Raw genomic sequence first — 16,797 nt, 5'->3', positions numbered from 1 at the left:
AAACGAATTACGATGAGAGATAACCTAACCTCGTCCGTCTATTACGCGTTATTATATTTTATTATTGTTATCGCGAAATATTACAAGTGTGTGCCGTTATTGTAATACGCGCGAGGCGCTTCGCCGTCACCGTCGTTGCCGTCGCCGTCCGCGCCCGCGCGCGCACTCGGACCGCCCGCCGCCTCCTATTCCACGCGCGCCTCCGTCCAGCAGCAGCAGCAACCACCGCCGCCTCAGGCAGTGCGCTCGCGACACTCGATCAGCGACACACACCGTATACCACACGCGACTCTGCCACCTGCTCGCAGCCATTACAGACGTCGTAGTCTTCGTCAGATAACCGATTTTCACCGTTCGAACGATTAAACGAAAAAACAAATATTAATACAAACCGAAATAATACAAACGACATTTATTCAGATATCGATGAGCGCACATTAACCGCAAAGTCACGGCAGTGTATTCGTATGGTATAACTGTCGTCGTAGCCGGTTTGGTGTTTATTATTTTTTTTTTTTCCAACTGACCGAACGATGGAGGACAAGCCGGCTGGCGTCGTCGACCGCGCTCAAACCGAACGGATCGCTGACGGAAAGAAAACGAGCACCGTCGGCAGTCATCGTCGTCCGGAAGAGGAACGAGTCGCCGGCGGCGGCAGCGGCGGTGGTTCTGAAGACCGGCGCGTACCGGAAGAAGACGGCGACCGCAAAGGTCGGGAAGGCGGAAAAAGTCTAGGTGCCAGGCCCGCAGACGGGCGATCGGCCGGCGGTCGTACCGGTGAGCAGAAGACGATCAGCGTCAGTTGGTCGGGAGAAGAGCGAATCGTTGACGAGTTGCCGATAGAGTGGGAAACCGGCGACGAATGCGCGCGAGATTGGCAAACCGCCGACGACCAGCCCGAGGCCGCCGCGTACACTAACGACGAGGACGTTCTGCCGCACTTGATGGTCAGCGACGAACCGCGGTATAGAGACCAAATGGTACAGGTGCCCATCTCACGTTTGCCGAGCAACACCAAGAGATGCGTGCTCACGATGGACGGGTATTCGTACGTGATCGGTGAGTATACCCGTCATTTGACATTCGTAGCGATAATGTTATAATATATTATAGAGTACCCCGTTGTAATGCCATCATATAGCTCGCGATTAGCGTTCAGCTTTACCCGAAATACACCAAATAGTGGTACAATAATATCAGTATGTATTACACGAATCGTACGTGATTTTGTGTGTATGCGTGTGTGTCAAACGATCGAGAAAAATTCGAATACTTAACAAATGAATCGTTTTGTTTACAAGATTTGAGATTGTTCAATTCATATAATATTGTTGATTTTATGTTTTGACTTTGACACGTCGCATTATGTTTTTGTGACGTTTTGCATATTTTATAGGTAAACACATCATTGGATCCGAATAAATACCAAAAGTCTAAAACTTGTCTAGTACAAACAGAGATTATCGCAAAGACACGTTTGAGTTACCAGAGTACAACAGAAACATAATATAACATGACGTGACGTCTGACTACTCGTGTTACAATATAACATTATTATCGATATTCTATAAATATTTGTTGCAGAACGTCGTTCTGACGACTAATTCATAATTGTTTTTTTTAAATGTTATTACCATGATGCGATATAATAACATCATATATTTTATTATGTTTGCGTGGTGGCTGTGTGTCAATCAATTTATTATAGATCTATTATAAACTCAGACAATCGTATTTTAAGTATATACATAAAATGTCAAATTCCCCCTTCAGGCTTCCCGATTTCTTCAATAGCTAAAATAATCAATTTCTTAATATAGTTTTCGACATTCATAAAATAATTAAAATACAAAATATACCTTACAGGCGTTGACATTATCTGTTTGATTTGTAACTTGATATTTATATTTATTACAACCAACATACTACTGATGGTAAATTTACTAAATTTTCAAATACACAATTATTGTATTTATATGGCATTAATCATTATAGATTGGATTTCATCTAAAATCATATCTGTTTTCGGTTATTTAGAAACTATCAACAAAATTTTGAATACATCACGACAGGTTTTCTTATTTTAAAGCGTTTAAAAAAAAAGTAATAATACGATGCATAATTAACTTAAAAAGTTTTCTCAAAATTATTCTTCATCTTATTTCTGATAAAAATATAATTTGATTTTAAATCCTGTTAATTCTTAAACGTGTCAGGGACATATTTTACCTTTGTATGAACTTTAAGTGAACCAAAGATCCATAAAAAGTAATTAAATAAGACAACGGTGTTTTCATCAACACTTTCCAGTGTAAACGTTCAACGTTTAATTTAAAATGTTTTATTTCCGTCATGTAGTTCTCTAAATAATGATACACATTGCATTTTGATTTTCAATTCCTCTAAAAAACGGATGAATAAAAATTATTATTTCCGGTAGTTTATTATTATTTATTATATTATTTGAATTGTTTGAAGTATTTAACAATTTATAAATTATATCTACTTTGTAATATTTTTTCAAATGTCTTAAGATCGCAAAGATGCCGTGGATAGTTTGCCTAATAAAAAAAAAAATAATAATAATAATTAAAAACTATGAAAGTAAAATAAAATATTAAAAACAATAATAGTTACAGGACAACCTAATATATTTTGTTTATCTATAGCCTAATAAGCTATCTTTAGTTAATTTTAGTTTATTATCGTGGACTAAGATAAAATTGACTGGTATTGTAATATTAGTGAACCTCACAAATGGTGTGTGGGATCTTGAAAGAAATATAAGATTAACAGCAAAATGTAATGATATATTTTATTTCAACTATTATAAAAATAACTTCAAAAAATATTTAATTGATAGTTGTATCAATGACAAGTTGATAAAGGTATAAATACATTTCATACATTTACTCAATTTTTATAAAATAACAATCTATTTTTAATCTTTAGAAATTATATCTCTTCCAGGTGTGATAATACTTCCATATTTCTAATAATACGTGGGACACTATAATATAATATAATAGTAAGAGATATTTCCAATCGTTCTCTCTATCTCTCTTGCCTTGAACCATCTCACCGTAGACAGTCAATTATAACCTAGTTTTTTGTAAAAAAAAAAAACCTGTTACATTGTATAACTAAAATTAATTTTGAACATAATTTTTCAACGATGCGCGATAATTAGAAATATTGATTTTTAAACTTTTCTAAATATAGTTTTATTATCGTATAAAATGTATTTGTGCTATGATATGATATTTATATATTAATCAAACAGGTATTTAACGTGTTCTAAAAATATCTTAATATTTACTGTGCGTTTAATACAGACATTTATTTGATGTACGTAAAACCTTAAATTATATAATATTTTTGGTTATACAATTAAATGTTGTTTGATTATCAATTATTTAAAATTACGACCAACATTTTAATTAAATATATATATATATAATTTTTTTGAGTCGTCGGACAGATTAACATGATTTGAAAATAATTCAAAACATCTCATTTTTTTTCTCGCATTCTTAAATAGGTATAATCACTTCACTTTTAAATCATTGAGATTTGTTAGTTTGTTTTAATTTTAATAAAAAAATTAAAATAGGCCCTAATTTAACTAAGTGTAGTTTTAGTTTTCAATAAAAGCATTTGTTGTTTAGTACATACATTTAAAAATTATGCGTTATTTCAATAGATTTCGTTAATCTATTGTTATTACTTATTATTATTATTATTACAAACAAGAACAAAAACTAATCAAAACTATCACATCGAATACAATGAATGTTCAAAAGGTAGACATAATAATAAAAGTATACAATTTAACAAAGATAGAAAGATACAAAGATTAAAATGTTGATTTATAAAACCTGTTGTAATAATATCTACTCTTATGTTTGTTAAAACTTTTATAACCTTTTAATTGATTGCTTTTTAAATAATATATTAAAAATTATCATATTATTTTTTTCCATAGTTCAGTTACATGATTTCTTATAAAAACTAACAATCGTTTATTAATGATATACAACACAAACTTTAAACTTTTATTTTAAAATACTAAAGATTCATTAAAAAAAATGTAGCAAATTATAATATTAATGTAAACATATTAGATATGTACATTTTTTTAAATATAATAGTCTTATGTTTATTAAGAAAGTTGTTAAATAATTTTTCAATTTATTTTTATTCAAATTATATTTGCTCATGGTAAATTAATACGAATAATATTGTTTTTAAAAAGTATAAAACAATTATAGATAGTTCAGTTGTATAGTAATCGAAAAAAAAATGAGCACAATCGAACATTTTTTTAAACTCTATTAATTTAAAATAATTTGATAGTCTGCTCTGTTCTGATACTGATTATTCGATATATATTTCGGTTTTTCTATTATTAATTTAAACTTTTTATTAACCGACTTTTAATATAATAGCTTACTTTTATACGTATTTATAGGTAAAATAAATAATTTTTAGTATAGAAAGTGGTCGAATGTTTAAGATTCTTAGTGAAGTTAGCAAAAATTTAATTTAATTATTATGATGTATTTTTTTATTTAAGTTCAATAATTTTAAATCATGACTCTAAAAACAGGTAATGTGTGTTAAATTTGTTACACTATTAACTTTAGGAATATATTGTAATATATTATATTATTTATAAACAATATTTTTATCTCAACTATACAATATCAACCTACGTTAACGTGTTCGTATTATTATTTGATATACTCGTATATTATATTTTTTTCATCACATAAATTGTAAGATATTATTTTTATTATACACTCAAACAGTGGTTTGTCAAACTTATGAAAGGTAATATTAATTGCTATAATATATGTATTATATATTATTATTCTCTATTATATTAAAGAAAAATTAAAAATCAATAACTCTGTCTATATTAAACTACAATTTGTAAGATGTGTAATTAAAACAGATTAACAGATGATAATTACAATGGAATATCAATTTTTAAATTTGTTCAATTTAGATAACAATATTTGGTTGATGACAATCAAGCAATTCTGATACCTTACTTATTTCGTAAAAATATTTTATGGCAGTGTCGACGAATCTAATATAATAGATAAAAAGATTTATAAAAATAACTAAATTAGCAAATTAAGATTTTTTATTACGCTTTATTATAATTAAATATGTATATTGTATAGTATATTTTTATTTTGTTGTACTAATGGCGAAGCGTGAATCCTGATTTTCTATAATACTGTAGAGTACAAAATAAAATATATTCTAACGAATAACGTTTTTAAACGACTGGAGTTTTTCCTTTTTTTTAATGAGTATAATATTATATTATATACTCGAATACCTGTATTGCTTTGATCGCATTCAATAAACTATTTTTTTAACTCGCTTTTCGTGAAATTCCTTAGAACTCATTTTCGGGAGTGATTCGATTACACAAACAATATTTAGCCCGTCTGTTTCTTCAATACAGACGGAAATTGTAACTAGTTGTTTTGTGGATGATTTTCAACCATCAATATTATTGATGGTTCGTGTATCAGTTGACCGTTAACGTTGTATAAGATTTTACAAGACTATCAAGTCATAATAAGAAAGAAAATAAGTCGAACAAATATCATACCTTCTTAAAACGAATAATATAAAATACAAAAATGTGCTACCACTCTAATTCTCGAGCCTTATAATGTACATATTGCCGAAGGTCGTAGAAATAATAATATAATGTTTATTTTATTTGGTGTTGGTAGGTATAAACTATACGATATAATATGTAGTTTCTTGTTACACTCCTTGTTTTTCATTATGTTTTCGATTATCCGTTTCAAATGTTTCACTAAACTTTTGAATATTTATTATCAAAAAAATATTGTAAAACTATGCTATTCCTGAAGCGAAATGAAAAATTATTTTCATGTTACTTCCATGCGATAGCTTATATATTTCTCTAAGACATGAACATATTTAATGTGTTTTTTTATTTACCATATGTTGCATTTGCCAATAAAAATATCTAACGATGTTTGGATGTATGATTGCGTTGTAGTTTAAACATACATTCAAATATTATAGTTTCTGATTCAAATAATCGTTTTAGATTTCTCGTATATCAATCGGTTCATTAATTAGGTAATTCATCCATTACGATTTATATTACACTACTTTATGTTTTAGACACAACTTTTTTGATCTATTAATTATTAATTGTTTGGTTACTACATTTTCTTTTGTTACAATAATTTGTCTTGTATAAGCATCATTGTTTAATTTTTTAATCAAACTTATTTTAATAAATACGTGCAATTTATACAAATAATCATCGATTATTATTTAAATAGTTTAAAAGTCACTAGTTACCCAACGAAGTTATTAATCTATTTTATAATGATATAAACAAATTATTATACAAGTGTCAACTTAATTTTCCGTTTTATTCATTTATAATTATTTACTTTTTCATATTTTAATTATTAAGTTATTAAAATATTGGGTTCTTATCAGAATTGTTAATATAATGGTTTAATATTCTCGTTTATTTTTTTTTTATTTGTCTTTAAACACTTTAAAGAGTATTATGTGTTATCTAATTTCACTTAAACTGTGTCAACTCATGTAATTTAACTATATATATAGTTAATAATTACAACTCTATTCAAAACAATATTTGTTCATAACATAAATACTTGATGTTAGTGATTGAACTGTTTAAAACATAATTAAACTCACTCTTTGATGCCATTAGCCGTGACTACTATCTCGAACGTTTTTTTGAATATTTTTATACTAACATTCCTTATCTTTGAATAAAGTTTTCAGTTAATTTATTTTTTACCTAAAGTTTATTAGTTATTTTTGTTAATATTTCGAATTTATACAATCGATTAATTTGATATCAATGTAACTTTTATAAAAACAATGTTATCTCGTTGAAACACCGGACAAAGATTTAAACAAATCCCAATAATTTATTATTGTTATTTTTATGAACACAAAGAAACGAAATTCTTATTTGAATTTTTTATCCATATAATTGAACAATTTATATTGTAATAATCCTAAAATTGATTTAGTATAGACACGTTTTTAAGCTTTAACTAATGAATATTTTAGAAACTTTTAAATAAAAAGTAAAAAGTGTTTTTAGTTAAAAATAAATTATATAAATAGAATTATTTAAAAATGATGATTTACAATATAACATGAGGAATGCAGACAGAAACTGCAGTAGTAATAATGATCTAATAGTTTGAAACTTAACAAAGAATGAAAAAATTCTGACGTAAGAATGTCGCAAAAAATGCAAATATTTTAAGTTATGATTAATTCAGAAAATTTACTACTCATAAATCTAATTAAAAAAACGGTCATTTAAAATATATTTTTAAATTAAAATTGTAATGCCTACATAAAGAACACTTGTAGATTCTTTAATACGTTATTATTATACTTATAATATATAAAATGCATACACGTAACTGTTATACATTTATATTAAAAAATAGTATTTTTAGTTATTCCGTATAAAAATGTTTTGATATTTATATTCTTCGACAAAAATTTCTAATTTTTATTTATTGACATTTATTTTTTATATTATATATTGTTTAAAAAATTTAATAAAATGTAAATACATATTATATTAATTATTATTAATTTGAACAATATATTTTTATTGATGACTGTTTTTTTTTTGTACCGCTAAAATATTATTGATAAAATGATCATAATATTTATAATGTAGTTCAAAATTTGACGAGTGATGTTGCACTCCTCTTTGTAATACTTGCAAGGTCTCTCTCATTTCAAAAGAACTTAGAGATTTTTCAGTATCCGTTAGTGGCTCAATCTTAATCTCTTCATTTTCAATTTCTTCAGGTTTATTTGTTTGTGATAAAGCATGTAAAATATCTTCTTCGGTAAAATTGGATGTAGTAGGTATATTTTCATCAATTTTCAAAATCTAAATCTATTTCTTCATATTCTTCTTCATCCTTCTCGATACTTTTTGCGAAACCTCCAGGTCTAACACAATTTCTCGTACATAATGTTAATTTGTTATTTTACTGTTAACGGTAATTTGTATTGATTATAATAACCGACATAATTTACACACATAACTATACATCCGGCCCGTACTTATAGTTTTAGATAAAAATAAACGATTGATAACATTAACCGTGATTATAATAAGCGGCGACCACTGTATATTATACATAGGTATTTACAAATAACGTTATCATTAACGAATAAAAATCAATATCAATGAATAATATAACGGAATAATGAAAAATATATCTTATATGAATATATGAATTAAAATAACTGTATAAATAGTTATTTAATTTGATAAATAAAAATATGTAGGATACAATTTGAAACTTAGAAATGAAAAGTAGAGATTTCAAGTAATATATAATTAGTACATTTTTCAACTTTTTATGTTTAAACTAAATTGATTGTGGTGGTGGTGATAAAAATACATAATCAACGCTGAAAGTGTCTGCTAGGCTTTAGTTACTAAAATAATTTGTATTTATTTTAATCTTGATATATTTTGCAATCTCTTAACAAGTGTTTCATGAATGATATCTTAACGTCTTAGTATAATATACAATAAATATAGTCATATTGTTTCATAATTAAAGTTCTGAGAAAAGAACGGTAGTTTAATTTGTAGAATTTCTTCGCATTTGTCCTTGTTTCTGCGAGACAGCCTTTCCTGATAAGGTGCATTAACTTACGTTTTGGTTTGATTTAATTTAATTTAATTTAATTGAAACAGGAAGTATATTTTACTCTTACTATTTTGTAACAGTTTAAGTCTTGATATTCATAACATTTTTTATGTGTACAGAATATCAATTACAAAATATATAAACTAATATTATTATTTGACAAATGTATTAAAATTCAAATAATTAACTATTTTTTTCTCTTTTTAAACGATAAAAAGTTTGATTAAATTTAATTGTATTAAAATTATAATACTTTTAAGTAAATAATATTAATTTTTAATATTTTCCATTTCTTTCAGATTTTCAATTACAATAGACGTATAGTGTTTCTATAGAAGGATTGTTTGAAATAATTGTTAAAATTTTCTTTTTTTCGTTAAAAATATCTATAAAAAATATCAAACGACTGGAATTTTTATTCACTTTTTAATTGTTTGTTATTTTAAATATTATTTATTATTTAGAATATTTTGTAAACTTTAAACAAAAAATTAAAAGGCATATTGTACCGAAGACATTTTCTTAAAAAATGTATTCGTATAGTACAGCATAAAACCAACTTAAGAGTATTATATTTATTGTCACACTTGATAATCCAACCAAATTTAAAATGATTTATCGTGTCACTTTCCTTTTAACTTTAAAAGTTCGAACTACCGTTGTTTAAACTTTCAACCATCAAGAATAAAAAAAAAACAAAAAATTTTTATAATAATAATAAACCAAAACAATAGGTGAAGGAGCAAATAAAACTTCAGTGGCAAACATTTAAGATTTTTCCACATTGTTCTAAAATTACCGAAATATAATGTGTATACGGTTACCTGCGTTAGTTATATATACTCGTGTTTGTGTAACTATATATTATAATACGATAATAATAAATCGTATTTTACTTAATAGTTATTTTACAAGAGCGACTCTTGCAATACAGTTGTGTAGCATATTCACAATAATATTTTAAGGATATCATAAACGTCGTTTTTAACGTCCTCTTTTTTTTTTTTTGCGACGATATGCTACGTGCGACGCTGGTGCAGCAGGTAAACTGCAGTGGATTATCAAACAATTTTATCGTACATTTTTGGCCGGAATAACCTAATCGTACACGACGATGCGACTATGTCTATTACGGATAACCGAAAACGTTCAGTCGAGTTCAGTGGTTGATGTGCGTCGGGCGAGTGCGTGACCTGGCCCCGTCACGCGGTTCTCATCAAGGGCCAAACTTATATGCGACCGAACCGTTATCAATTAAAGGGCTATCGAATCCCTCAATTTGCGTCATTTCCCGACACGCGATTTTATATTATTCTGTGCCGGGATTTACTCTTCATGCGAACAAAACACAACGTTTGAACGTGACAAATCACGCGTTCGTAAATCGTATCGTTCCCGTATTATACAGACCGATGTTGTATTATGTAACATTTATTATGAGTTAATGAACCACAAAAGTGTAAAATGTATATTGCTTTCGGAGACAGATTTAGACTTCTGCAATATAATCTATCACTTGGGAGAGCCCTAACATTTTTAAGCTCCGTACAAAAAGTTAAGGCTTTCCTTCAAATCCTTTATCGTAGTATATTACATCAATACATGGCCGCCGGTTGTCAAGGATCACGGCAAATTTACGACTAAGAAAATTGATCGTCACGATATATAAATTATTCTAAGTCTAATCATCGATAAAAATTGTTTTTTTATTCCAAGTCTATCGTCTATGTGATATTTTCTGAGCGTATATTATTTTGATGTTGAGTAAGTTTAAAATTATTATGTTTACTTTTAATTATTATTATTCGTTTTCGATTATAGATCGTAAAAAACATTGTTTCATTTCGTATTACATTTATTTGTCTGTAATCGTTTGAAAATGTTTTTAGTTGGTATATTTTTTAAAAATGTCAAAAGCCTAGTAATAATATTTACATAAAGTGCAAAAGTAAAGTAAATGTTTTCACATAACTACAGCCACAGATATCTTCATAATTTATATTATAATAAAGTATAATAATATGGTTTAACACGTACTAAATGAAATATCTAAACATTTCATTTTTAAATTAAATTACCAATCAGCTAGTGTTATTGAATCGTACATAGCCTCATAAGATATTTCGCATTGGAAGAATAATATTATTATTGTTAGGTATCCACGAAAGATGGTCATATAAAAACGGATTGTTGTAACGTCTTATCGAATGTTTTTTTATTTTTTGTGATAATTGCGTAAATACAGTCGAAATTCGTTCTTATTAGTAGTGCCAAACAAATTTTGAACACTAAACGGCACCACTCGATCGTATAGTATTCGAAGAAAACCGTATGCTTGAAACACATTTTCTGTTTTCCGTTTATACGTAAATTAACGCGAATACGAAAAAACGTTACATGGCTCCGATTCGATATATTCGTTTTCTTTTTTTTTTTTTTTATGTACACAGTCGTGTTTTGATTGACAGTAGCTCATCAACAATATATGAAACGCGTGTTACGCGGCAGTGGTTATAGATTGCACGATATAAACGATTTGATAAATATATACACACCGAACGAGGTCGGCCCGATTTATTTTCGGTTGTAGTCTGTAGTAGGTACCTACTTGATTATTGGCAGACCATTAGAAAGCAGCAAAGAATATTTGGCTTTAGTTTACTTTACAAGGAGAAAAACAAACATAGCGACACCAACGTTATTATTAAAAACCTATATTATTTGTTTGATACGTCTTTCAATGTGGATTTTTTACGACGCGCCACGTGCTTGTTCAAGAAATACCTATATATTATTATTATTATTATTATTATTATTATTACAATAACCACAATTCAAATGTACACAATTTATTATTATTTTTTTTTTTTAAATAAAATTGTACTTAAGTACGTATATAAAATTTGAATAAATATTTTCAAGATGGTACTTCACATAATATGGTTTAAAAAATAAATATTTATCGATTCAAATCATATTTTATATATTTTCATAATGTTCATTCAATATCAATTCATTAGTTATTCTCATAACCGTTCGTATCATAAAATCCATTTTTAATATATTTTTTCTTAATTGTTTTTTTTTTTTTTTTTAATATTCATACTAAATATATTCAGCTGAGTACCTAATTATTCTTTTTGTAATTCAAACCAATTCATCCTTAAACTACACAATAACAATGATAGGAATACAAATGATTAGTTCGTGTTGTTTAATCAATCGTATAAACAAACAAAATAAAACATTTTCGTTTTCAATTCGTTACCCTGTAGTGTAAAGTTTGTTTTGCACTGTTTCCCGTGTTCCGGAAAACTTAAAGCCCTATGGGAAGTCAAAGGTTATCTATTTATTGGTAGGTGAGAAAACACAACTTTATAAAAGTTTCAATTGAGTTAATCGCGGGGTTGGTCGAGATAGATTTCTTCGGAGCGGCCGTTGACTATAATGCATATATACTAGGTCGAAATTCGACATATTTTAATGGGAGCGTTATTTTAAACTTGAATCATCATTTATTTACTTGAAACAGATCGAGATCGAAGCACGCCAACTGTTCGGGTAGTAAATTTTCATCGGAAACGGAACTCTTCTATTTCCGCTAGGAAAAAAGAATAAGTGGAGACATGAGATAGATAGATAGAAGGAGAGAGAGTGAAAGAAAGAGAGAGAGAGAAAGGGTGTGTGTGTGTTTTTTAAATTGACTCGTAAAATATAGTGTTCACTACGACCCTTCTGGATAATTTTTATATTTTTTTTACACTGGCTGACTATGATTCGCCCACACGTTATATCGGTCACACGAAATTAGTACAATGACCCGATAAGGTATACGCATATACAAGTACAATACGGGCAAAGGCATGGTACAGCTTTGAAAAAAAAAAAAGAAAAAGTAATAATAACCCTTTCCGAGGACTTTTTTCACCACCATCGCCGGCATAATATATATAGTGTGTTGGCGGCAACGGTACACCGTGGAAATATCTACTATTCAGCGTTTGTTAAGTTTATTTTGACTCACCACGTGGTACTTTAAGTATACTCGCGACAGTGGCGAGGGTGGGTAGGACGGTTTCGGGTCGTAGATTTTCCACTCCCTTGCATCGTGTGCTCTGCTCCCTGCACCGCACCTGGTCGTCGCAATATCCACAGGATCAGGTGCACAGACTCGACAGGTTAGGCGGGTGCGGGGGGTTAGTAGTATAGAAATAGAGAGTATAAGCTTATAATATTATTATAATGCCCGCTACCTACCGCTAGCCATCGTATCACCTCTGCGCCACCCCCCTCCTATAGGTCAGTCTGAATTTAATGGAACGTGTGTACTGAATCGTTCTCGGTAGCTCGGCGTATCACCCCATTGACCAGTGAGATGGTCTATTAGGCTCGAAGTCGTCACTCCTTTTCCGCTTAGACACTATTTTTGTAAAGACATAATAGTATATACATACATAATATAGTTAATACTTAATATTATTTTACGGTACTTTTCGGACTTATACTTTAAGTATAGACGAGGTAGGCACGTTTCTATATGCCATGATTTTAGAAACAACGGCTTGGATACTATTATACACAAACTCAATAACTGTGCATTAGACTAAAACCTTTAGCTTTAAATTAAAATGAATGTATATTATATAATATAAAAAAAAAGAAAAATGTATTTATCAATACTACGTTTTAGTACTATACTCGCTATTGCGATTTCAACCAACGGTTTTACTATTGAAAAACTCATTTTGCTTTCCTGAATAGAGCGACAGTGCTTTTAGTTTTACAATGAGTGTTTTTTCGGTTTACACTCTGGGACAGTTGAAAAGCTCAAAAAGTTATTTACAGCGCCTTTATAGATTGGAAATTTAACACATATTGTACTAACAGAGTAATTTTTGAATTTCCGTGTATATTTGCTTTCACTTTAAAGAAACCTTCTTAATAGTTGTATTGTCGACTCTAGTATCTCACCTTTTTTTCTGTTACCTTTTAATATTATTATTATTTTTATTATTCAATCTGAGTTCTTATAGAAATTGTTCAATTTGATAATATTGGTTTTCTTCACACTGTGCTGAAGTTACTGAATATACGACGCGTTACATTTAACACGTAAAATTTCATAATAAAAAATGATTTATTATCAATGTCCACAAAGTAATACATTATACTGATCATAAATTACGATAACATATAACAAGGATAATTGTGAAACCCTAATGGTTAGGTAATATGTGGAATAGATACATGCATACCTACAAGTTTTAATTTATTTCTATAATTATAAAAATGAAAAATATGAAATACAGTTTATAAAATGTCGTATTATTAAATATCAAATTTCGTCATTTTCTGTTTGCATATTTTTTCTTTACTAAAATAAATTATACAAGATAAGTTTTATTTGGAATGCAAAATTATTTGATATTTACAAAATTATTTTTAAATGTACATAAAATCAGGGATTTCCCGTATTAAATTTAAAAATTACCTAACTAGAAATCGTTATAATATTATCAAACAAGTACATATTTTTTTTCAATAAATACAACAATTATTAGTTTATATGGTAAACTTACTTAATAAAATTCAATCGTAATTTAACATAATCGATTTTTGTTTTTAATGAAATGCTGCTGCACTTCTCAAATAAATTGTATTTCTATAAGTTGAACTTCTATAATATTATATTGTTATAAACATTTTTATTCTTTTAAATTTTTTTTTGTAATACAATCATATTTGCAAATAATATTGGTAGTTGTAATAGCTGTAAGTAACTTAGTTAATTTTATTATAGACATTTATATATGATTTTATATTTGTTGTAACTACGCTTAACATTTATGTATACAATTATATTTAAAACGATATACTGTCCATATAATAATATCAAACATAATGAACCAGCCAAAAACTGACTGATAAACTATATTTATGCGAATTAAATTGATTTACTAAATGTTAGGTGCTCATGTATTCTTAATACCATTCTTAATACCATACTATTTGCAATTGTAATGGATAATTTTGCTAATAACTTGCATAAAGCTTATCAAATCTGATTAGTGCAATATTGAATGTATTAGATATTTTTATAAATAATATCAATAAAAATATATTTTTCTAGATTTATTTACGAACTATCCATGGAATTTTATCTGAATTCTTTGGATTAGTTTAATGGTATTTTATTAATATTACAAATAATAACATTTTTATATATATTCAACATTTTCTATCCGTATATTATGTCACAATAAAATACTAAAATACTCTTTTTTTTTTTTTTGATAAGAATCTTTTGATCTTATTGTACATATTAAAAATAGTTTTATTTCTGATCCTATAACATATTGGATTTTTTTTTCTAAGCTTATTTGGCATACAAGCATTATACTTATGAGGAAATTATTTTCCGTTTCAAATTTTAAAAGGATCTACAGAGAATTCTAAACGATCATAACCGATCATATTAATTGTCATTTATAATATTAAGCATACCAATCACGCAAAATACACAATTTTAATTTGTTTATCATTTGAAATGGCCAACGATTTATTGGTGTTGTTTTAACTTTCAGGACTTTGTTATTATTTTATTTTGTTCCATTCTATGTTTATATGTTTTTAGTTGATTGAAAATAAAATTTTATTTTTTTAAAGTTATGAAAATAATCAAATTGAAATGCACGTATCAATAGATGTTATAATCATGTGAAACTATCAAATACACGATGTATAAATAAAGTAAATAAATAAATTTAATAATAATAAACCAACAACCATAAAAATGTACCCTGTTTGTAGTAATTTATCAAAACATAATATTTAGTACTTATTGTAAAATGTGTTCATTTTATTTTTCTATTACCAAATCTAATGTAGAATTTGTCGAGGAATAATAATCCTTTTTCTCGATTGAAATCTTTAAAATTAAATTAAATATTTATCATAAGTTGTCCTTACTGCAATTTAAAAATATATAAATGTTACATAGATTTTGATTAAATTAAATTTATTATTTAAACGACAACCTATGATTTTATTTATTTTATTGTCGTTCAATAAATATTAATTATAGTAACTTAAAACATTTCATAATTGTTAATGCTTTTTAAGAATAAAATATTTATTTTTTAATTTTTTAATTTACATATTATTATGTTTTATACACAATGATATTTTAAAAATATATAGACATATTTCAAGCTATTATTATTATATAACAATATTCAAATATTTACATCATTATACTATTCGTTAATATGAACTTAAAATCAAGTTTATACTGTCTATTATAAAAATATCAAATAATATGTAATATAATATTACCTATGGTTGCACAATAATAATTTCGTTAGAATTCATAAAATACCGTACTACTAGTAGAAAAATAAATTATTAATAATAATGTGAATAAATTATAAAATATCCATAGAAATAGAGACTATCACACGTTCATTACGTATTCAATGGTTTGTTATTGAATTAAAATTTACCGCATTACGGTGACATACTCAATGACGAAGTACCTACACGCGAAATCTTCTATTATAGCAGAGTGACTTTCTCGGGTTTTTTTCGTTGTTGTCTATATATTAAAAATGTTTTTATAAAAACTCATAAAAAAAATAATAATAATAATAATTTACGAAAAAAAATAAGCAAAATTTAATGACTTGGAAATAGTGACATTTAACCAGATAATATTAACATTCTGAATTGCGAAAAACATTCAGAAATGTTTTCGGTATTTTTTTCTTGAACGCAGTGGATAATATACCTATTTATTCTATACAATAATTTAAAGACCACACGTATTATATATTTATTTTATATGTTTACCCATTATATACATATACCTACGTACTTTATATAACGTTATAGATCTCAATTGGTCGTATTACGTATTTATTTTGATGTCAATAATAATATATAATTCGTAACATTTAATGAAATATTCAATGATAACGATTAGGCATTTTTTTTTCTTATTGATCTTGAATTACCTCCGCGTCTTCATGACCGTAACTGTTATTAGTTTTATTTC

At 27.3% G+C, this 16,797-nt stretch overlaps 1 protein-coding gene across 2 annotated transcripts in view; it reads left to right on the top strand.

Moving 5' to 3' along the window:
• Nucleotides 1-225: 225 nt before the first annotated feature.
• The window catches only part of LOC132924210 (dual specificity calcium/calmodulin-dependent 3',5'-cyclic nucleotide phosphodiesterase 1-like), a 175,071-nt gene continuing 158,499 nt past the window's right edge, over nt 226-16,797 (top strand). For both annotated transcript variants that reach the window (XM_060988379.1, XM_060988378.1), the window contains exon 1: nt 226-1,059. In XM_060988379.1, coding sequence (XP_060844362.1) covers nt 534-1,059 — 526 coding nt within the window. In that variant the 5' untranslated portion in view covers nt 226-533. The remainder of the gene's footprint in view (nt 1,060-16,797) is intronic.

This window comes from Rhopalosiphum padi, chromosome 3 (assembly GCF_020882245.1).
Source record: "Rhopalosiphum padi isolate XX-2018 chromosome 3, ASM2088224v1, whole genome shotgun sequence".
NCBI lineage: Eukaryota > Metazoa > Arthropoda > Insecta > Hemiptera > Aphididae > Rhopalosiphum > Rhopalosiphum padi.
This window is presented reverse-complemented; position numbering and strand designations above follow the sequence as displayed.